At 40.6% G+C, this 23,733-nt stretch overlaps 1 protein-coding gene across 1 annotated transcript; it reads right to left on the reverse strand.

Annotated features, from left to right (window-relative positions):
* Positions 1-249: 249 nt before the first annotated feature.
* LOC101388072 (cyclin-dependent kinase inhibitor 2A) lies at positions 250-7,213 on the reverse strand. Its single transcript, XM_004428415.3, has 4 exons — positions 7,208-7,213; positions 6,566-7,087; positions 2,857-3,163; positions 250-484 (listed from the first exon to the last, which is right to left on the reverse strand). The coding sequence occupies exons 1-4, from the start codon at positions 7,211-7,213 to the stop codon at positions 468-470; spliced, it is 852 nt and encodes a 283-aa protein (XP_004428472.2). The 3' UTR covers positions 250-467.
* Positions 7,214-23,733: the final 16,520 nt, after the last annotated feature.

Genomic DNA, 23,733 nt, shown 5'->3' on the forward strand with positions numbered 1-23,733 from the left:
AGAACACTTTTTCTTTTCTTTTTTTTTTTTTTTAATTTGAGCCTTGGCTCTGCCATTTGCTGGCAATTTGCTGCAAGAAAGGCCACGTAACCTATTTAAGCTTCATTTTCCAAAGTTCACAAAATGGCTGTAATAACAACAGGGCCCGGTGGCACCAGGCTTGCAAGAGGAAGTGCCCGCATAGATGGGTTCTCAGGAATGGGTACTCGCTCCCGAAAACTCCAACTCAATGAAAAGGCAGAAACAGTGTTAGTTTTTCACCTTTTATAACAATGTATAAACGTAAATATAAATGGAAATTTAGAGGAAGGATCCATGGGAAGCAGCAGCACAGCATTTTAAAAAGCTCTATGATAAATTGGAACTAAGATAGCAGGGAAGAATGGGGTGGGGCGGGGCAGTTCATGGATTCAAACTTCGACGATTGAAGATCCAAATGTGTCGAAGCTCTAGATCTCAATGATTCTTTAAAAATCGGAGTTGTCTGCAAATGACACAAAGATAAAAGACATTAGAATCCAGAAGTCAAAGATGTGCGACCCCTCCTCGCTTCTCTCTAGTAGTCCCCCACCGGATATTCAGACACTTATGACAAAGTTCGCGGACGGCTTCGCCTGCGTGGACACCTCCTCTCAGTATCCACCACCCTCAGCGCATGGGCGGTCCGTGAGTCTGGACCCTGCCAGCAGCCGCCGCACTCCCAGCCTCCCTGACCTCGCAGCGCGTCCACTGCCCGGCTGGCTGCTCCGGGCTCGCCGGCCGCTCCCGCGCTCCGGGCCCGCCTGGGCGAGGGCACGGAGAGCTCGACCGCAGGGCCCGCGGGGTGGCTAGAGGAAAAGGGGCACGTATATTATGAGGGCCGACTGCTTGCCACGCACAGCGCCAGGCGCGAAGACGTGGAGGCGTCGCCTCGCCCTTCGCGCGTCCCCAGGCGTCTCTTGCACCTGACGCCACTCAGCGAACTCGCGTAACCATAGGGCACCTTGGGCTCAGGCGCAGCTCGGCAGTATATAAACCTTCAGTTCCAGTCCTATCGTCTCCCTCCCCAGACCCCCTCTCCCAAACCCGCTAATGGCTTCCTAATGCTTCCAGAACAAAATCCATGTTTTGATCTAACATCCTTGTCTTTGACCTACAAAGCTCCTGCATCATCTGGCCTCTGACACAGAGAGAAGGCCAGAGGCCGGATGATGTAGGGCCCTTGCGTACGCGCTCCAGCCCGCCTCGCAGTCCTCCTAACCCCCCACATTCATTCCCGCCGCAGTCTTTGCGCTTGAGATTTCTCTGCCTCCAGTGGCTGCTCTCTTCATCAGTCCGGTTCTCTGACCACTCTTTCTAAGACAGCCCTCCCTCCTAGTCACACTTCACTCTTATCCATCACGTTGGTTTTACAAACTCACTCTCTGAAAATACATTGTTATGTTGCTTAAGGTCTATTTCCCAGAGTGTAAGCTCTATGAGGGCAGGACTCCTGTTTTGTCTCCTTCACGCTTGTGTCCTACCTAGAACCGGGCTGATCGCGTAGTAGGATCCAAACTAAAGAGAAGGAAGGGACGAAGGGACGAAGGGAAGAAGGAAGGAAGGAAGGAAGGACGGAAGGACGGACGGACATGTGTGCTTCGGTTAAATATCTTAGGTTTGGTTATAAAGGTTACTCAATTTATTCATTTGCCTGTGGCCCAGTTCAGTCATCTAATCCTCCTCTTGGGCTCTTCCCAGTTCTTGCTCCGCCCAGCAGCCCTGTGATTGGCCCCTCGTCCTATGCCGCGTCCCGGACGCAAGCTGCAATTGGAGGAGAGAGGGTGGGCGGGCTAAAGGAGACCTCCGCGCTTCTCAGACGGAGGGCGCGGCACTCACGGCATCTCGCAGCCGGGTGCCTAGAGCGAGTCTCTGTACTCTGTCCTCCCAGGATCCCCTAAGGCCAAGCGAGCCTAGTGCCCCAGTTCTCAGCCAAAGTAAGATAGATTTCAGTATCTTCAAAGTCATGGTTTATCTTAAATATTCGTGTTAATTTCGTATATTGCTTCATATATATAGATTGATCATAAAATGGTTGCCCCTTCAGGAGAAAACAGTCAAGTTGGTACTTTAGGCAAGCAGGAGTGGAGGTGGGGAAAAGAAGGCCTTGTGATCGTAGAAGTAGAAGCAAGAAAGACCACATATCCATCTCCCTGTCTCAGCGATCTCTCTCGAAGAAACAGAAAACTTAAGAGAGGGAAAAGCTTAAGAGAGGGTCTCTGTTTCCCGGAGCATGCAGCAAATCCTGGTGTGCAGACTGCGAGCATTGGAGAGGTCTCCATCCTAGTTGACCTCAGAACCCCTTGGGGGAGCTCTGGAAAACTCCACCGCATAGAGCGGAGAGTTGGATTTAGTAGAATTTTGCAATAGAGCGGGGAATGCCAGATCTCTGCCAGACGATGCCACGCGCACGCGGTTTTGGAAATCGCAGGGTTGGTCCAGCGACCTACGTAAGCTAATGGGGAAACTAAGGGTCGCAGAGTGGACGCGGTTAGGGAGCTAGTTGGGAGGAAGAGGGGCCACTAGACCTCTAGCCTCGAGTCTTCAATGCTCCGCAGTCTAGGCCTTGAGCCGCGGAGAGGGTGAGTGTTTAGGGGGCGGGGGCACGGTTTATGGGATGAGTTTTAGCGTGCGGAAGTCCATCTCAGGCTATTTCCCGCCCGCAGCCCTGGCGAGGCAGCCCGATCGGGAGACTGGGGCTGTCCCACTGGTTGACCATGTGTGAGCGGAGGCGAGAGCCAAGGCCCCGCTCTCCCGGAGCCAAAGTTCTCTTCTGGGAAGAAGTGCGCTGGGCTTCGGAAGCTCTCTGGGTTCAAATTCTTAGAACGGCCACCTCACCTCCGGTACCTTCCGCGGCGTTGGTACGGGCCTGGCTGCCGCCTTCGGTGCCCCCTGTGGCCGCGCGCAGGTACCGGGCGACGTCGCGGTGGCCCCGCTCCTCAGCCAGGTCCACGGGCAGGCGGCTCCAGGCGTCGCGCACGTCCAGCCGCGCCCCGGCTCGGTGCAGCGCCACCAGCGTGTCCAGGAAGCCCTCCCGGGCCGCGTCGTGCACGGGTCGGGTGAGGGTGGCGGGGTCCGCGCGGTTGGGGTCCGCGCCGTGGAGCAGCAGCAGCTCGGCCACGCGGGCGCTGCCCATCATCATGACCTGCGGGGGAGAGCAGCGTGGTCAGGGCGAGGGCACGTGGCAGGGGCAGGACGAATATAAAGAAATGATTTGTGAAGCCCCCACCCCGCGCAGACACCGGTACAATCCACAGGTGTCTAGTTCCTCTTTATTTGCTTTCAGTTACCAACTCACGTAGCCAGTTCTCCTACCCATTCCATTTTCTCTACACATTACATTGAATTCCATTATATTCTCCAACCTTCTTCGGAAGGAGTTCAGCCACACACAGAACACTGCCAGGGGCATCACAACAGCAAAGGTGTGAGGGACAAACTGGCTTTTGCTACAGCCTAACCTCCTGTATTTCCCCCTCATTTTGATATGAAATTATGTAAGGCCTAGAGATTTTGTATGGTCCACTGCTGTATATCCAAGCCCAGAATGTGGAAATTGTTAAAAAGTGAAAATAAAAATTTAAAAACCCCAGAACACCAAAATGTTAATTCTTGCAAAACTTTTAAGCTATTCTTAGCTTCCTGGAATGTTAAAATTCAATTTTTTCAAGTATAAAATGAGAAGGTCTGTGTAACCAGCCCCCAAATTCCTTCCTATGGTAAGCTAAATAATGCCCCCCCAAAGATATCTACTTCCTAATACTCAAAAACTATGAATATATTACCTTACATGGCAAAAGGGACTTTGCAGATATGATTAAATTAAGGATTTTGAGGGAGATTAACCTGGATTGTCAGGATGAGCCCAATGTAATCACAAATCTTCTTATAAGAAGGTCACAGTCAGAGAGAAGATATAAGAATAGAAGCAGAGGTCAGAAAGAAGATGCAGGGGCCATTAGCCAAGGAATGTTGACAGTTACTAAAAGTTGGAAAAGGCAAGGAAATGGATTCTCCCTTAGAACTTCCAAAAGGAATGCAGCCCTATGGATCCATTTTAGACTTCTGACCTCCAGAACTGTAAGGTAATAAATTTATGTTGGTTTAAGCCACTAAATTTGTGGTAATTTGTTACAGCAGAAATAGGAAATTAAGACATTTCTAAAGTTTACACCTTGGAAGTTCATTAAACTGGAGGTGCTCACCTCATTTAGTTGCTAAATTATCTCTGACACAAAGCCATTACCAAAGAGGAATTTTTAAATAGTGTCCACAGCAACCTTGCAATCTAAGTGTTGCATGGTGGGTGGTGGTGGTAGAAAATTTTTTTTTAGGGTAACCATTATTTGGTTATACTAGCTGTACAATAGTGACTGTATAAAGAGAGAGTACTTATTTTTAGTTTCATTCTGTATTAAATACGAATTGCTTAATTTGTTGAAAGCAAGGAATCATAATAAATTATACTATGGCCGTTGATTCTTGTCCTGGAGAAAGTGAAACTGATTTAATTTTCAAAAAGACAGAGAGAAGACGTAAATGAACTAAATTACAGCTACAGAAAGAAAGAAAAACTATTGTAGTGCATTAGAACAATGCACTGTTTTAAAAGAAAAACTGGGAAAGTTTTCACACTATTATTAACTACTTATTTACACAAGATTTCTAATAGATTATGGAGTGAGTAATCTTTTGGGAGCTCTACTACAAGTGGCAGAGCTAGTATATACTTGTCTAAAACCTGTTCTTGGAAGAGGTCAATCTCCATATCTGTATACAATGCAGGTGAAAATATAATGAAAATTGGATAAAAAAAAATTTATACAATGAAGTCCTTCATCTTGGTCATAAAACTGGTTTTAAAAGTTTTTATTATGTTTTACAGTATTAAAAACTAAGAAATAGCACATTATAAACCATTATGACATCAATAAAATAATTGAAAAAAAAAAGTCTGAAAAGTAACCTAATATTTAAATAATAATAATAGCAGTCCAAAGCAAAAAAGAAAATGAATCAATTAAATGAATATTTGTAGAGTGCTTAAATCTATTTGATAAGACATTAAATTTAATTTAATAATTTAAAATAACCTGTTAATAAAATAGAATAAAATTCACTAGTAATTTCTATAAACTAAGTACTTTTATATTAAACACAAATTTGGTTAGTGTTCTAAACCAAAATCATGTCCCCTTTTCTCTATGCTCTTATCTTCCCTATTTAAAAAATTGTGAAAACTAATTATCCAACTTCCTTTTTTCTTTTTGTATGTAAACAAATAAAGTCTCTTCTAACATATTCTAGAACTGCAAGGCCAAACTCCCAGTCTCCAAGGCGCTGGCAAAATTTTAGAGATATCAAATTAAGAATCATGTGTGCCTTATTTTTAAAGGACTCATGCCTCACTTCTACCCTCACGCAACCTCTCTAGTCTCAACATCTCTCCACACTTCAAATCTCAAACAACCTCAAGTTTTAAGGCATTTTGGTTTTGTTTTTTATTTCTGTATTTTAAAGTGTATGGAATTTATCCTATGTAGCATAGAGTTAGGAAAGGAAGATTCGCTTGTGAAATTTGTGAAATTCCAAATAGAATTACTTTCCTTTGTCTTGTTATGCTGGAGTTTTTGCAACGTGCATTTGTTTCCTATAAATTTATTTTTCAGAATCAGAAATCACTGTCGACACCAAGAATAAAACTAGGGTGGCGACTGCCAGGAAGAATTCGTTTTTAGTCTGAAATTTAGGAAGCTAGTGAAGGCAAACAACAACCAAGAACACACAATCCCCCTCCCCCCAACACACACACACACAAAACTAGGGTAGGGAGGAGAAAAAAGGCATTTCTCAAAAATGAGGAATTGAAAACTCTACCCCAAATATGTTAATCTATATCAAGTAAGCTAAAAATAGCAAAAATAATAGGAGATACCCCCAAAATGGTAATTAAATTGATATCATTTCAGGCTAGGTCACACTAATGTTTTTCTTCATATATATCTGTCTGTAATTCCTAGTTTCTCACAAGCATATGTTTTCCTTACTCAGTTAAAATAATAAATACAATATGTAGTTGCTTCTGAATAATTCCAATGGACATTTATTCCAACATATACAGTAGTAGATTTCCACTGAAATCTCCCCTCGCAAGAAAGATGGTAGGCTCCATTGAGGACTCTGTGAGTTCCGAGCAAAGTAGTCTCAGCAAATCTTAGATTTCTTTAAAATCTTGCGTTTTATTTCAAACGTTCGTACATTTTGTCTGACAAAGAACACATCTCCGTCTATATTAACACAAATAGGCTCTCCCCTCCAAATCTACAGTCCAGTCTAGAGATCTGCACTCCACGTGCCTCCTCATTTCTCCCGTGGCTCCCTGAGCCCCCGGGGCGTCGCCAAGAGGAGGTCTCCGACTCCAAACTCCATCTGAAAACTCTCCAGGAAGTCTCCCCTTTACCGAGAATCGAAGCGCTTACCTGGCTCCGACTCCTTTGCAAACCTCGTCCTCTATAGCCGCCCCCATCCCCTCCTCCCGCCGACTCACCTGAATCGGGCTCCGACCGTGAAGGTTGAGCGCGTTGGGTGGCGCCCCCGCCTCGAGCAGCGCCCGCACCTCCTCGGCCCGACCCCGGGCGGCGGCGGTGGCCAACCTGTCGGCGGAGGACTCCATGCTGCTCCCCAAGGCTCGCCCCTCGCTTTCTCCCTCCCTCCCGCCGCCGCCGAGCGCCACCGGCCCGCCCCAGCCTCTCGTGACCAGCCGGCCCCTCCTCTTGCCTCCGCCTTCCGCCAGCCCCCGACTCTGCCCCTCGACTCCCCCGGCGGGAGCGCGTTCAAGTGTTCTCCGAGGAGGCGCCCTGGGCTCGGAACACGCTGCAGATGTCACATCCCCTGAAGTCGACCCGCGCGGGGCCTCTGCCGTCACCGGTGGGCAGCTCGCCCGGGGGCACCGGCCGGAAGCAATCCGTGCCAGCAGCCCGAAGAAGCGGAGGGGGCAGGGCGCCCGGGGCCCCTCCCCACCTGCCTCTGCCGCGTCCCCGCGCCCCTCCTCCCGGCGCCGCGCTCCCCACTCCAGCACAGGCGCACACGGGGCTCGAGCGAGTTCACTTCATAAGGCGCAGATTCTCCCTCGTTTCCTTCCTCCCCTGTACAACCCCCTGGCATTAGAAAGCTGCACAGGATTCCTAACTGCCATGTTCGAACCAGGGTGTTTGAAGTATAGGCAAAGTATTGCTTCCTCTTTTAATCAGAAGAAACGGCTGAGGGTCGGTATCACGGTATGACTATGAGGCTTCCCTTCTTTTAGAGGACATGCTCGCTTCTCCACCACTCAGCACTTGGCTTTCTCCTGCTGGGTCCACAATGCCAGAAATCCTAATTCAAACGTTCATTTTGGAGAATCTGCCCGCCTGCCAGCCTTTCCCCTGGCCCCCACCCCCCACACACGTGTAAAACGGATGTCGGGGGCGAGAGTCTCCCAGACTTGCGCAATGCCTGGTACTAGTGCCTGGTATAAGGGCTGACCCCCAGAAGATGAGGTCTATTCAACAGGGATGGTGGAGATTTCTGCCTATAAGCAGATAGGAAAGTGGCAAAGGGGTCATTGGACTGGTAGACTCCATTTGCTTTTTTTTTTGAAGTATAACTAACATACATTATATTAGTCTTAGGTGTACAACATAATGATTCGATATTTGTATACACTGCGAAATGATCACCACAATAAGTCTAGTTACCATCTGTTATTATGTAAAATTATAAAATTTTTTTCTTGTGATATGAATTTTAAAGATTCACGTTCTTAGCAACTTTTAAATTTGCAATATTACAATATTATTGACTATAGTCACCACACTGTACATTACATCCCCATGAGTTATGTATTTTATAACTGGAAATTTGTATCTCTTGGTCTCCTTCACCCATTTTGTCCAGTCTCAAGCCTCCCACCTCTGTGGAGATCACCAATCTGTTCTCTGAGTTTTGTATTTTTTTTTTATACTCCACATATAGGTGAACTCATACAGTATTTGTCTGTCTCTGACTTACTTCACTTAGCACAATACCCTCAAGGTCCATCCAGGTTGTTGCAAATGGCAAGATTTCATTCTTTTTTATGGCTGAGTAGTGTTTCATGTGTATATATCTATATACACCACATCTTCTTTATCCATTCATTGGTGGATGGGCTCTTAGGTTGTTTTAACATCTTGGCTGTTGTAAATAATGTTGCAATGAACATAGGGGTGCATATATCTTTTTGAATTACTGCTTTCATTTTCTTTGGATGAATACCCAGAAGTGGAATTGCTGGATCATATGGTAGTTCTATTTTTAATTTTTTGAGGAACCTCCATACTCTTCCAAAGTGGCTGCACCATTTACATTCCTACCAACAGTGCCTGAGGGTTCCCTTTTCTCCACATCCTCACCAACACTTGTCATTTTTGATAATAGCCATTCTGACAGGTGTGAGGTGGTATCTCCTTGTGGTTGTGATTGCATTTCCCTGATGATTAATGATGTTTAGCCTATTGGCCATGGGTATGTCTTCTTTAGAAAAATGTCTATTCAAGTTCTCTGGCCATTTTTAAATCAGATTGTGTGATTTTTTTTGTTATAGAGTTATATGAGTTCTTTATATATTTTGGATATTAACCCCTTATTGGATATATGATTTGCAAATATCCTCTGCCATTTAGTAGGTTGCCTTTTTATCTTGTTGATGGTTTCTTTCACTGTGCAGAAGCTTTTTAGTGTGATGTAGTCCCACTTATTTATTTTTGCTTTTGTTGCCATTGCCTTTGGAATCAGATCCAAAAAAAAAATTTCCAAGGGTAATGTCAAGGAGCTTACTGCCTATGTTTTCTTCCAGGAGTTTTATAGTTTCTGGTCTTACTTTCAGATAGACTCCATTCTTTTTTTTTTTTTTTTTTTTTGGCTAGGAAGAGTCGCTCTGAGCTAACATCTGTTGCCAAGCTTCTTTTTTTGCTTGAGGAAGATTAGCCCTAAGCTAATGTCTGTGCCAGTCTTCCTCTGTTTTCTATGTGGGTGGCCACCACAGCATGGCTTGACAAGTGGTGTAGGTCTGTGCCTGGGAACTGAACCCAGGCTGCCAAAGCAGAGTGCACTGGACTTAACCAGTACGCCATGGGGCCGGCTCCCTAGACTCCGTTCTTAATAAATAATCCCTCCTAGATCAGAAAAAGTGCTTAGCACTCTAGAGACAGAGTTGCATAGTGATTCAGAGACCAGGCTCACACACTGTCCTGGGGCTGCTCCTCTCCCTCCCCCTACACCTCTCCTTCCTACTGGAAAAATCTTACCATTTTCTTAGTTATAAAATAGGGGGCTGAGTGGTCCCTACTTCATAGGGCTGTTGTGAGTTTTAAATGAATTGATGTACATATAAGCATTTAAAACAGTGCCACACATCCTAAGCTAATACCAGTTAGCTCTTAAATTATCCATTTTGAGGGTTCGCTTGCAACCTTGTTGTGAGGCACAGAGAAGAACATGCTTTTGATAGAATTATCAATAGTATATAAAAGGGAAGCCCAAGAAGACCTGAATCACTGAAAAGATGATAGACACCCTCCACCACCCTCGTATGTAATGAAAAGTTAAACAGAACTAAGAGCATAACAAGTGAAAGAAAATCCAACAAGGTTCTAATTTTTCCCATGGTTATTACTTTTACACTTTTAAAAAAATATAGATTTTTTTAAAAAATTGAATTACTCAGGCTTTGCTGATGCCTTAAGGATATGCTTAATCTGCCTACTAGATAACCCAGCTCTATTTAAAAGTTATGTTTCAATTCCTGGTTAACATCTCTTGAAGACCCAGAATACCTGACTGTACTTTCAATTGCTTTTAAAATGATGCCAATTAAAACAGGTGGGATGTCAAATCTGTTATAAAAATCCACTGTGCATTACTGTGCTATCTATATTTTCCTCCAGGTACCTCTCAATTATTTGGACAACAATGGTATGGAAAATTCAAACTGTGGTAGAGAACATAAAATTCTTTCAATGTAGCTTAAGGTATTGATGGGAGGGAGGGAACAGATTTCCCTTGTAATATGTCTGGCTTTTAGACCAAGATCAAAATTAGTTTCCATCACTAAAATAATGGTTCTTAATCTTGGGGCAGGGGGAGTAGGCCCCTTTGAGAATCTGTTGAAAGCTGTAGACCCTCTCCTCAAAAAACAAAGTATGCAATAATTTTTTTAAAAAAAGTGTGTTTCCTTGCACATGCATTTCTGAATATAACTTACAGGGAATTCAGAAATTCGTCTAAAACTCAACTATGGATTCCTATATCAAGAACTCTTTAGGGGCTGGCCTGGTGGCGTAGTGGTTAAGCTTCCACGCTCTGCCCTGGTGGCCTGGGGTTCAGAGGTTCAGATCCCGGGAGCGGACCTATGCACTGCTCATCAAGCCGTCCTGTGACAGCATCCCATATACAAAATAGAGGAAAATGGGCACACATGTTAGCTCATGGCCAATCTCCCTCACCAAAAAAAAAAAAAAAAAGAACTGTTTTAACCTTATGCAATACATCAGACTGTTGTTAAAGGACATTGATGGCTGATGGAACCATATAAAAATATCCCTTGGGTGCATTATATGCAGACATGGAGGTTGGCTTCTCCCAAGAACAGGTTTTAGACATGTGTCTACTACTAGCTCTAGCACTTGCAGTAGAGTTTTCAAAAGATTATGGTATCCTTGGGTGTGGCCCCTTTGTTCTGGAAATTGACCCAATACTCCATTAGAAATCTTGCATAAAATGTAGTTAATAATAGTGTGAAAGCTTTCCTAGTTTTTCTCTTAAAGAACCTACCACACTCCCAATTTACCCTTCCATATTATCTCAGACCTAAGGGGCAAAACTTCAGAAGAAATAAAATATAAAGCCCAAGATGCCAGTGCTGGTTATGCCAGTCTCAGCTCTTTTCCGTGTGTAAGATGGAATCATAATATATTTCATGAGTTGATAAAATAAGAAGATGTATGTCAAAGAGCTTTTGTAAATTTTAAAGTTTGTTGGTTATTCTTATTATCACCCCCAAACTTACTTTTCTTCTTCCCTGAGAATGTCATGGCCTTATTTAGGTTTATGCTGCATTGGCAGAGAAAAAAGATTACCACTTGTTCATTCATTCAACAAGCTCAGAGGCTAAGGGTGGAGCATGGAGTGGGGTAGGTGTTCAAGATATGGTCTCTAGAATTGGACTGCCTGGATTCAAACCTAGACTTTTCATTTAATCACTCTATAACTTTGAATAAAGTTACTTAATGTATCTGGGCCTCTGTTTTCTCATCTGTATAACTGGAATAACAATAGCACTGGCCTCAAACAGTTGTTGTAGGGATTAAATGAGGTATTACATGTAATGTGTGTAGAAGAGCAAAAAGAAGCAGAGGGTGACAGAAGAAAATGAAAAGGCAACCAAACTCATTCTGGTGGCTTAGGCAAAGGCTCCATTGATGCTGAAAGCTGACCCTAGTCTTGAAGAAAGGTGTAGGAGTATAGAGATGTAAAAGGAGAAAGATGTTCCAGGCAGAGGTGAGAGCACGTGCAAAGGCACAGAAGTTTGGAAACACTGAAAGCAATTCACTGGGATTTGTGGTGAGAAGCTGGAGAAATAAACTCTGGAAGAAGAGCCTGCAAAGGAGCCCGGGAAGGGCTTCTCAGACTGTCAGGAGGAAAACCAGTAGTGAATAGGCTAGCAAGGAAGTGGGGACACTGTGTGTAGACTACTACTTTTTCACAGCTCAACTGTGGTAGTTCAAGGTGATGTATGGTAACTGGAGGCAGACGGAATGTAGAAGAGACCTGAGCACACACACATCCTGAGGGAAAAGTGCCAGGTAAAGAGAAGGAAAGCTAGAAGAGAAGTTGAGGTCACAGGCAAGAGAGAGTATTTCTGAGGACCCGAGGAAGAATAATGGAATACAAGACACAGGGAGTGGTCATAAATTTGGACGCAGGAGATACAGCTAGATTCGAGAAGGGAGAAAAGGTCAGGGCAGGGAGGAAGTTGAAGCACTTCCTTCCATGAACGAAGGGGCTGGCTTGTTTGCAGTGAGGATAAGATGGTGGCTTAGGAAGTGAGAATGGTGAAGGCTTAGAATATCTGTGATGAGGAGCGAGGGATGGGCTGAGCAGGACTTAGAGAAGCCTTTTCGTCAGTCTGGAGAACCCAGCTGAGGGTGGAGATCATGACACTATAGGACCACCTGACTATTTTATTTAAACTAAAGGAAGCCTTGCAATGGTGCTACTTCAGAAACCCTACAAATCAAAGAATAGTTAATTCTAGACGTGAATATTAATTCAACACATCACCAGAAAGAGACAGAAAGATATTTAAGAAGGTAGTATCCTGAAATTATGTTCTGGTTCTGACAAGGCATTGCAGGGTTGGCAAGATATATGCATGATATGCAAATATATGATAAGCAGCATTATTTTATTGAAAAAATAAAAGGTGTTGGAGAAATAGCTTTGGATTGGGACCAGCTGACAGTCCTGTTGCATCTAATGAACTGCTTTTCGACTGTGAAATGCTTTGAGCCTATTTTGAGCTTCAATGTCCATATCTTTAAAATGGGCTCTATCTTTATACCTCATGAGGTTATTATATCAAGTGAGACACACACAAAAGCTGTTTTAAAAGCATACATCTCAATATTAGTACTGTTATTAAACAGTACTAATTCATATTCAATATTAGTACTGTTATTAAACAATTGTTCAAAATATATTTTGAGGTCAAAAATAAAATATATATAGAATATCTCTGGAAAGGTACAGAAAAGTCTGTTAACTGTGGGGAGAGGAAATGAGGAACTGGGATGGGTGTAAGACTTTCTTTTCACATTGTGCAACTTGTATTATTTGAATTTTGTACTAAGTGCATATATTAGTCATTCTAATTAATTAAACATAATAAATTTATTAGACAAGAATTGCTTTTATGAAAACCACCATTCATCACTTTATTTGACAAAGAGTAACTGGGTACATATTATATGTCAGGCACTTGGCTTTAAGTTGTGGATACAAAAAAAAAAGAAGGGGCCTTAGTCAAGAGGGTCTACTGGTAACAACCATCAACATGTTTGCCTCTCTGGAGGAAGAAGGTGGTCTTGAATTGAGATGTGCTCTTGACGGGAGCCTACATTAACAGTGTCGGAGAAGGAAGATGCATTCTGATAACTGACACCTCAGACCTGTGTTACCAGGAAGAAGATGTTGTACATCAGGGTCTGGAGAGGATCCCATACTTAAGGAGAGTTCCGTAGGAAATAGCTTATTAGAGCAAGGTATGCAGCCTGCAGTGGAGCTTCCAGAGGTAGCTGGGGTTAAGCCTGAATGGATGGGCTCTTGATAGAATGCTGGGTGCAGTAGAGGATTATTTGAAGACTGAGGCAACGGAAGAACAATTTCGTGTGCCCCTTTTAATTTGGGAAGAGATAATAATGCAAGGAAAAGAGGGCCCCAGGCCTAACTCCACCACCTATCACCTCGAGCAAGTGTTACTTTATTCTGGCTTCAATAGCCATATCTACAAAGTGGGCATAATAAGAACTGTGCATCAAGAGGCTGCTGTTCAGCCAAAAATGTGCCCATCAAAGTGCCCCTAGGTAAGAATTCTGAGGGCTCAGTGTCCAATTTTGGGTATTTTAAATGGGAAAGAAGGACTTTCGTAGGTGAAAAATGGCAAAGAATGCAAGGTCTTCCTTTAATTATTTATTTTTCCATAAGGGGAAAAGGTAGCTTTAGCATGAAAGGGAGACCTCTGAGAAATCAGAGCAGACCTCTGAACAGGTTTGTTGAGAAAAGGGAATGTGTCCTCAGGATTAGATCTATGGAAAATTCAAGATGGATGATGTTTCCTTCTCCCTTTTACTATTGGCTAATTAAATTCAATATAGCATAATTATTGAGTGTCTGCTATGAATAAGGCACTCTTTTAGGGACTCTGTGACATCTCTGTTCACTTAGAATTATTGTAAAATTTCTCTTCCTGCTCAAACAGGACTTTGGCAAAGAGCACAAAACTCAAAATGCCTCAACATATTATAAAACTGATGCATAATTATAGGTAAGTCACAATTTTTTGATCTCAGTTTTCAAAGTATTACCTAGGTATAGAATCTGCGGTACCTATCATCATCTTCCCAAGATCATTTTGAGGCTACCTTAGAAGTGTATTACATGTTATATAGAAGTGTCTTTTCTAAATTGTGTGCAAAACAAATGTAATTTTAAATCTATATAAGGAGTTTACTATTAACAGTATCTCTAGAGTGGATTCTTGTGGAATCAGCAATCTTTGTAGCTCATGAAAACAATTCCTCCCTAACTCAACTGTTTTGTAAATGTCTGCTTTTGTACATTGAGAAGTTTCTTATGGTGAATTACTTATATCTACTTGTAGCTATTTGGCCAGTTGATAAAACTAAATGATTAGCACAGTAGGTGTGTATATGTATATACATATATATATCTATGGTATGTATTTGTGTGTGTATGTGTGCATAATTTGTTTACATGCACAGATATTGAGAATGAGCCTCATCCTGAGAAACAAAATAAGTAATAAGGCATATAATTCAAGAAGAGACAGACAGGCAGGCAGAAATAGAGACAATAGGAAATTCATTCAAAGTTGCCAAGAAAATCATAATGGCTACCATTTATTGAACCCCAACTATGTGACAAGCATTAAGCAGCTTTACATATATTATTTCTAATCCCACAACTGTCCTGTGGGATAGAAAGTATTATCCTTCCTTCAGAGATCATTAAAAAAAAAACAAAAAACAAACAAAAAAAACCCCAGAGTGCTTAAGTAACAATGCACAAGGAGATGGAATTCAAACTGAAGGTTCTCAGTTCTGTCTGAGAGGTGCACACTCTCCCCACTATGTCTCCCTGTTGATTGATTTGCACAGTACATGGTGGACAGCTCAGCAATGCTTCCTTTTCTTTGAGAATTGTGCCCTCAAGCAGGTTGCAAATCCTGGACCAAGGTGACAGGATCTCCACTTTCAGGAACTACTGTGCTTCTGTGTGATTATTCTTGGGTAATAATACACATAGTGATATAAATTTGGATTCTGAAGTCCCCTCAAAGTCACTTAACCCAGTGCCATCATTTTTGAATGATTTTTTCCTGATTATAGTTCAGATATGTATAAACATTTTAAGGAATTAGTTGCATAAGAAAATGAAAAATTACATTACACACAAGCAATAACTGCTAACATTTTGAAATATTTCCTTTTTTCTTGCTCATATAATATAATTTTGTGGATATAATACAATTTTGAAATGTTTTTCCTGTCACTTATCATTAAAGCATTTTCCCAAATTCTTCAAAATCCCATCATAAACACTACTTTTAACAGCTACAACACATTCCATTGAAAAACTATGTTATAGTTTACTTAATGATGCCCCTGTTGTGAGATATTGAAGGTATTTCTAATTGCCACAATAAACAGTATTGCAGTTTTTCAGAGTATAGGGCTCTTGACACATATTGGAAAATAGCTTTTCAAAAAGCTACCCCCTTGATTTATAGAGAAGAAGATGGAGGGGTGGTACATTGCCATGGTTACCCAGTTAATAAATGTTTGCTGCAGATCTTGAACTCAGTCTTGTCTCCACATTCATTCTGTGGTCACAGCTGAGTTGGACAGGTGTGGTTGGTGAGAATGTCGACCATATCCTTCATAATAATCTTGGGGGAGACACAAATGCAGCATGGGTAATGGGAACATCCCAGTCTTTATACTCAGATAGACCTAATCCCTCATTTACCAGCTCTGCAGGCTTGAATAAATTATGGGAACTTTCCGAGCCTCTATTTCCTCACCTCTCAAAGTGAGAGGTAACCTCTCATAGGGTTATTTTAAGGAATAAAGAATGTCAGGTATATAAAAATCTAGGCACATAGTAGGCTCCCAAGAAACAGAACTTACTTATTTGATAATAGATATGACATTTACTATCATGTTATTCATTTAGGCCATCAAAGTCAATTTCCTCTTGGGTATTTTTTTGTTCATTACTGTACATTCTGGCAGGTATCTGTGGTTTGAACAAGCAAACTCCTTTCCAAAAGGTGTGATTAATTCTGTCTTCTTTGAATTCTAACCCCCTGAAAACAGAGCTTCCTTGTAATAAAGTTGGCTGTATTATAACAAAAGAACTTCCACAAAAAACCTTCATTAAATCATGGGAAGTGACAATGGAGTACGTCACTGTTCAATGTTTCCCCTGCATTCATTGCCACCCACCACTACTCCTTGGTGTGCAGTTCAAGTAGGAGGTATAATGGCGAAAAATTGAGGAATTGTAAAGTTTACCTTCTCTAAACCTCTGTTCCCAACCTCCTTCTTTTCTCTCCTTGGTGGGATACATTTTCTCCTTCCAAACACACGTTGCCCTCTTAATTACTAACCACGAACACATATAGTATTCCATTTCTGCATATGCAGCTGACGCATGTTTGTGCTATTAGAATGCGGATACTGTGGAAAGTCTCAGAGAAGTGATATTGTATTCAGTTTTCACTCTTGTGGGTGAGGATGACTATTCATGGTTGATTGACTGGCTTTAACAATGATTTAGGATACTATAATTTCAGGGGAATCATCTATGTTGAAGCTTTCCCCTTCAAATGGTGAACTGGTTGCCCCCCTCTCCCCCCTAACTATCCTCTAAAGTAGCCTCTCTTCTTGGGGCTCTGTAGTCTTACTGTGATGTTCAATTTTTTTTTTTTTTTTGGCCTTTCCTGGACTTCTGAGAATTTTGAAGCCAAACTTTCCTCTGATGTTGTAAAAGATCATAAGAAAATTTTCTTATTTTGGACCACTCTTCCTCAAGTCCATTTTCACCTAATATGGGATTAAACTCCTCTGGAAGGAATCAACTTCATGATTCCCATGATTCCCATATATCAACCCTTAGTAAATCAGGAAATGCTTCCTATTCGTATTTCAGCACCTTTCACTCACACAGTTAACATTTCCACTCATATTTTCCTTATGAGTCTCTGGGTTGAGGGTATAGTTTTATATTTTTCTTTCTTATGATTAAGATTATAACTTCCATATTTCATTTTTTCAAAGGCAATGATGATAGAATACACTTTACTGTTACTCTGCACCAACTGTATACATCCAAGCCAATTTTGCCTTAAAGAAGTATACTTAATATATTTTGTCTCTTTGATATCCTACTAAATGTGAATAAGAATAATTGAGGGTCACCTTCCAAGGCAGACATTCTGAAGGTTTTAAGAATGACTTTAATGTTCCTGCCCTTCTTTCCTTCCATCACACACACACATACACACACACACAATTTTTTATACTAAAGAATTCTTAGAAAATTCTGCATCAAAACTATTGATTTAGATATTAAGACTGCAGCAACCATTCTGAAGGAATTAAGAGTCCATTACCTTAGTGCTGCTTCCAGAAATTATTATTCTGGGTTATTGAATTTTTTTATAAATTGAAGGCAGGTTAATAACTTTTTTTCAGTTTTTTAAAACTAATTTGATTTCTTATGTTAGAAAACAGAGGTTCATGAATATTGTTTGATGTCTATTTAATGATTGTGAATACGAGAAGAGTTTAGAGTCACACTGTAAAGGCCATCATACAGGGCTTCTGTACAGGTGTGGGTAAAAACATAGGCAAATTTACATTGATTTTAGATGAGACCTTGGGACATGCCAGGGATTTAAGTAGATAAATATATTTTTATTACGTATATTCTTTAAAATGGAGCTCAAGAATTTCCAGATATTCTGAATAATTAAATTCTAATTAAGTAGAAATTTACTATAAAAGTAAACTAATGTGCTTTTAAGGTCATAGTTTAGACACTTCAACAATAACTGACAAATGTATGCCAATTGAAAGTTTATTTTATGTATGTATCTTTACATAAACTTTTATCTAGTTCTTACTAGATGAATGCTATAGGGTACCATCTCAGGTTTATAGATGAGAAAATGGAAAACTGAGTGTTTTAAGTACTTAGTCCCAACACCACAGAGCTAGTAAGTAAAGGAAACAGAATCTAATCACAGGTCGTGTATTCTAAGATAGTGACCTTTCTACTTCATGCTTCAATTGATTCTTAAGTTGGTGCATAGGTTTCCCATTTATTGCTCTTAAATCATAGTGGAAATAAGTAATTTATATTTAATTTACAAGGGAGTTTTGAATCAGTTTTATTCTGGGAAAGAAATAAATTTCTGAAAGAAGTTAATATTCTTGTCTTATTATGAGATTAAATGGCTTTTAGAGCCCATGAGGACACTTCCATTATTATTACATTGCCTTATTTTTCAGAACTTTTTCTTTTACTCAATCAATATGATTTATTGGAACATATGTGGCTGATGCTGAGTAAAACAGAGATCCAAAGGAGTTAAGCAACTTACAAAACAACAATTAACTAGAAGAGATGAAACTAAAACTCAAGTGGCAGTTATAAAGTGGTAAGTGAGGGCATTTGGGGCATGAAGCACACCCAGTTCAATTGCACACACATTGCTAGTCAATGATTTTTTGCAGACCATGCAACAACCTATCTGAGCCTCAGTCTCCAGTCTATGAAATGAGAGAATAAAATCCCTAAAACATAAGGAAAATGTGACAATGAAATGAGATAATGTAATTGACGTGCTCTATTACTGTTAAGCTCTTCATAATTATTTTGAGGTAAAAGAGAAAGCAAACTTGACCATATGCTTTTGGAAAAAAAGTTTCCATAAGCTTCTTTAAGAAATCTTATGTTACATAAAATATATTCAACTTCAGCTATTCACCAGTGTAAAGTGAATGCAGTAAAATTCAAAGTGGCCCATGTTGTCTAGATATTTAACAATTATTTCAAAGTTAAAATATATTACTTGTAGTACAGGGTGGGAAATATCTGCAACTGGGGGGAGTCACTGTTCTTTGGATAGCTGCTGTTTCTTTAAATTGGTTGAAAGAGCTGTACAATTGCTGAGTCAGACGATCTGGCAGCCTCAGAGATTCAGTGCAAGAAAATGGTGGCACTCAAAAAAAAAAGAAAGCAAAACATAAGCTTTTTTCTCCAATACACTAGCAAAGTAATTGGTGGAATATTAGAAGAATTGTAGTTTAAAAGCAGAAAAATTATGATTATAATTTGGAAGGCATAATATTTTAGTGTCTCTTATAATTGCAAATTATTTTTTAGCTTACATTATTCACATAAATTTCCCCTCTCATCAGTATGCTTTTACAGAAGCAAAAAGACTCATCATTTTGTCCATAAGTGCTTTATTTCTGCTATGGCTACATTTTACTACAATTTTGCCTTGGTCTTAAATATAATTTGAACCTGTGAAACACTTCTATGTTTTGTTTTTCCTCTCTTACATAATTTTAGGTTGTCACGTTTACCAGCCTGGTTTCTGTTTTGATAATAAGATGAAATGAAAGAAACTTCTTATTACTTATTACTTATATCTATCTATCTATCTATCTATCTATCTATCTATCTATCTATCTATCTATCCATCCATCCATCTGTCTAGTACCATTCATCCTATGTAAACAGAGGTAAGTATATATAGTGTTTCAAAAAGATAAGATATCATAAATGTCTAATGTGGAAATTTTCTGTTTGGTGCTACAAGCTTTAATACACAAGTACATCCTATTACATCCTTCCCCCTAAAATATGTTCTGTTCATAAAAATCTGACATCTAAGAGATAATCTTTTCCAATTCAGATGAAAGATCACATAATAGTAACATGTCTCCTTCATTTGGTAAAATAGCTTCTCCACTGATTACTCAGACTCTCAGTGTCCTTCTTGGCACCCAAACTGTGATTGACTGACTCTAAAATTTTAAATCTTACCTAAAAGACTGGACCTCAATTTAAAAATAAATAAGCAAAAATAAGGCTAAAAAAGCAACATTGGCCATATTTGTTAAATGGTGTCCCAAGGAGCCACCTGTAACAGAATCCCCCTCAAATGCTTATTTAAAGTGCAGATTCTTGAAACTCACAACAAGTCTACTGAATCAGGTTTTCTGGGAGTGAGCCCCAGAAATGTGTATTTTAAATAGCAGCCCAAGTAATGATGCTTTGCCTTATTTCTTTGACATCTCATTTCTCTCATACTTAAATTAAGAAGGTAAAGGCATATTTATTTACACCACTCTGCACGATTTTATTAGTTTCAATTTGCTTAAGAGTTTACATATCTTTGTTTGTATAGTTCTGAACCTCTACAAAACCTTTCTTCCTTTAAAAACAATTCCTACTGGCTTTGCAACCATTTAAATAAATTCTGAGTTTTTTTTTTTTTGAAGATGAAGGGGAAAACTGAGAGCTAGTTGAAGAACTAAAGTCATTTGTGATAAAATATATTTTCATGAACAAAGCCCTTATGTTACTTATGATACAAAAAATAAAAATCAACTTATTATTTTTCAAAGGACCTCTGAGGCACTGGAAATTTAAATCTTGTAGTTGATGGTTTAAATTTTTTCCCTTTCCTTACTTCTTTGGGATTATGTAGTTCTGCCCAACTGCAACAATCATTCCAGGGCTCAGGAAATAATAACAGCATTGACAAGCAGAGATTTTCTTCAATCCTCCTTTCTTTGAAAAACAAATGCTATTGACACTTAGGAAGTTCAACAATTGTAAATACACGTGGGATTGCTGAATACACACTGAAATAGCATGAATTAGGATATGGTGAATCTGTGGAGGTCTCAAATTGGTGGGCGTCTCCTAGGATGGAGCAGAGTCTTTAAAAGGACCTTCCTTCTCCTACTGAACAAAGAAAGTATTTATTCCCAAGGTTGTCTCCATTGGTTGGCTTACTGTCATAGAAGTTGATCTTGTTTTAATACTTACTGACTTTTTTCATTCTAATAAATGATTTCATTTGAATGTTTTAACTGAGGGAGACAGTTTTCAAACCTGAAGAAAGCTGCAGTATAAGAAGAAAACAGTTGAGAGGCAGCATCACTGGAAAAATACTAGGGGCCATTCTCCGTACCATCTTGCACCCCAGACAGAGAAACAAAGAAGAGGAGGCCTTTCAGCACTCTGGTGGCCACCTGGCATGGAAGGGATTGGAATGGAATGGCCACGATTCTTGGAAGTGCACTTTCCCCACGGTCCCTCGGTCCCTCGGTCCCTCGGAAGGAACCTGACCCACTTCGCCCCCTCCCCTCCAGAAAAAAGGCCTAGCCAGTTCCAAGCTGGGGAGGCGACTTAGAGATGTCCCCTGTCATACCTTGCACCCCTCCCGAATCCATGAGGCCCACATAGACTCTGCGTGCCCCCATCCCCTCCCCCACCCAGTGGAGCCCCAGTCCTGCTCTACGTATAACCCTTGGTCTGCAGTTACTGGTACTCTGATCAGATCAGAACCTACTTGTGGGAATAGTTGGGGTGAGGGGCGAGGCCCAGGGGAGGCTAAAAGTAGAAGGGGTGCGTTCGCGGAGTGAGTGATAAGTGGGACCGCGTCTAAACTCTTGGTGGAGGGTCCTACCCCAGGTGCCAATTAAATCTCCCGGACGCGCTGCGTCTCTAGGAATTGAGAGGGTGGGGAGATAAGCGTGGAGGAGGATGGTCTGAGCTGGGAGGTGGGGAGGCATGGCCCGACAAGCTTTGAGTCTCACTTCCTACCTGCGGGCTCTCTCTGGGGTCCTGGGGGCGGCGAACCCCAGCATGAAGGCCTCCGCAGAGGACGTGTGAGGAGGGATCCCGAGAAGGGGGCACGTGCTGTGACCAGAGGCCTAACACCCAGGCGCCTTGGAAACAAACGGGAAGAGCTACGCATTTATCGTTGATTTACCGTTTATTTAAAAACCGACTACATTGCGCATAGGCACGGCGCGTGAGTCTGAGGTCACAACCCTCTCGTGCTTTCTCCAGACCTTAAAGCCACCGTCTTATATGTGATCCTTGCACAACTCAGGTTCCTCACCCTTTCTCACTCCCTCCCCATCTAATGCTAAGCAAGCTCTCTGTTCATCCGTAGGGTACGATCGATCGTTTCAGTGGCAAAGGCTTTTGAAAATAACGTATATTTTTTACTGGTGATGATCATAGCAATTTGGAAAACTCAAAAGTATAACGAAGAAATTAAAGATCACCAACCCCCATCCCCCCATCCTGAGGAAATCACTATAAATATTTTGGCACATAAAATGTGTGTGTGTGTGTGTGTGTGTGTGTGTGTGTGTGTGTGTAGAGAGAGAGAGAAGGAAAAGAGGAAAATCAAGAGTAAGAATTGTTTTCTGTTTTGAATCTTGCTTGTAAAAAAAAATCACCTAATTTTATAATGTAATCATTTTACAGTCTATTAAATATGCTTCAAAAACATCATGATCATCTATAATATTCCAGAGTCTGGAATATTCCAGACCATAATTCCAGAGTATAGTTGTACCATAATTTAACAACTCCTCATTGTTAGAATTTTAGACAATTTTCAATTTCTTGCTACTATTTATCTGTCTGTATTGATCTTTGTCAGAATCTTTCTTTCCTTAGGATGATGCCCACATATAGAAAAACTGAATAAAAGTGTATAAATAGTTTAAAAGTTCTTAATGCATACTGTAAAAATGTCCTTGCCAGTGAGGTGTTTAAGAAAGTGCACTAATCTCACCAATCAATAAACAGACACAATATTAGTGATCAAGTATGTGAGAACCAGAATTTAGAGAACTGTTTTTTTTAAAAAAAAAGCTATTCAATATTATAATTTTATATTTAGAAAATGAAACTATATTCATTGTTTATATAATTTCAACTGTAGAAATAAAGCTTCACAAAAACTTTTTGTCAGGTTTGGTTTTGCTGCAGACATAAGGATTCTCTGGCCTAGGGTGTTTTAGTATGGAGGGGGGAGAGGGAGATGGTTATGCTTCTCAAAAAGGTTTTAAAAGAATAAAAACACTGGGCCAAATGTTCAGCCTTCCTTTAAGAAAGTATTTTTGAGATGACGTGGATCGCTTTACTAACAGGAGTCATTCATATGTTGGGAAAATGGTTTAGCTTAACTCTACCATGATAGTTATTAGTGACAAACTAATATATAATTAGCAGACCTGTAAAATATTATGGACATAGACAGCAATAGGCTGACAATGGACTTTTCAAAATTCAAGAGCCCCCAAAGAAGTAAATGAATATTAAGTCTTGATTTCATAATACAAGCTAGGTATCATGTACACATTGGGAATAATGATTTATGCTAACTGTACAGTGCTTACCTTGAGAGGACACTACACTATTAAAGGGGTGGGGGAACTTTAAGAGTTCCCAAATAGCAGTAAACCAATAAATATATTAAATTCATAAAAATATGACTATTTTGTAAACACACTAAGGTAGAAGTAACAAACCAATTAATGTAATTAATCAGGCATGTGTGGATAAGAAACTAGTAAGATGGAATTTTATTATATACATTTTCCAGTCATATAAAAAGTCATAATGAACATATTTGCAGAAACTTTAAAAATATGTTAAAATAACATCTTACATATTGCATTAATATTAAATATTTCATATGAGTTATTTTTTAGCACTGTGGCTCTCAAGGAATTGTATGAGTCCCAACATAATTACCATCCATATATATTGTCAATATATAACCAT

Source organism: Ceratotherium simum, chromosome 20, assembly GCF_057802395.1.
Source record: "Ceratotherium simum simum isolate JZ-2026a chromosome 20, ASM5780239v1, whole genome shotgun sequence".
Taxonomy (NCBI): domain Eukaryota; kingdom Metazoa; phylum Chordata; class Mammalia; order Perissodactyla; family Rhinocerotidae; genus Ceratotherium; species Ceratotherium simum.

What these genes read in the sequence shown, in the direction of transcription:
- LOC101388072 (XM_004428415.3), bottom strand. An exon ending in ACGGTCGGAGCCCGATTCAG is followed by an intron (nt 3,164 to 6,565) that starts GTGAGTCGGCGG and finishes TCTCCCCCGCAG; the next exon opens with GTCATGATGATGGGCAGCGC.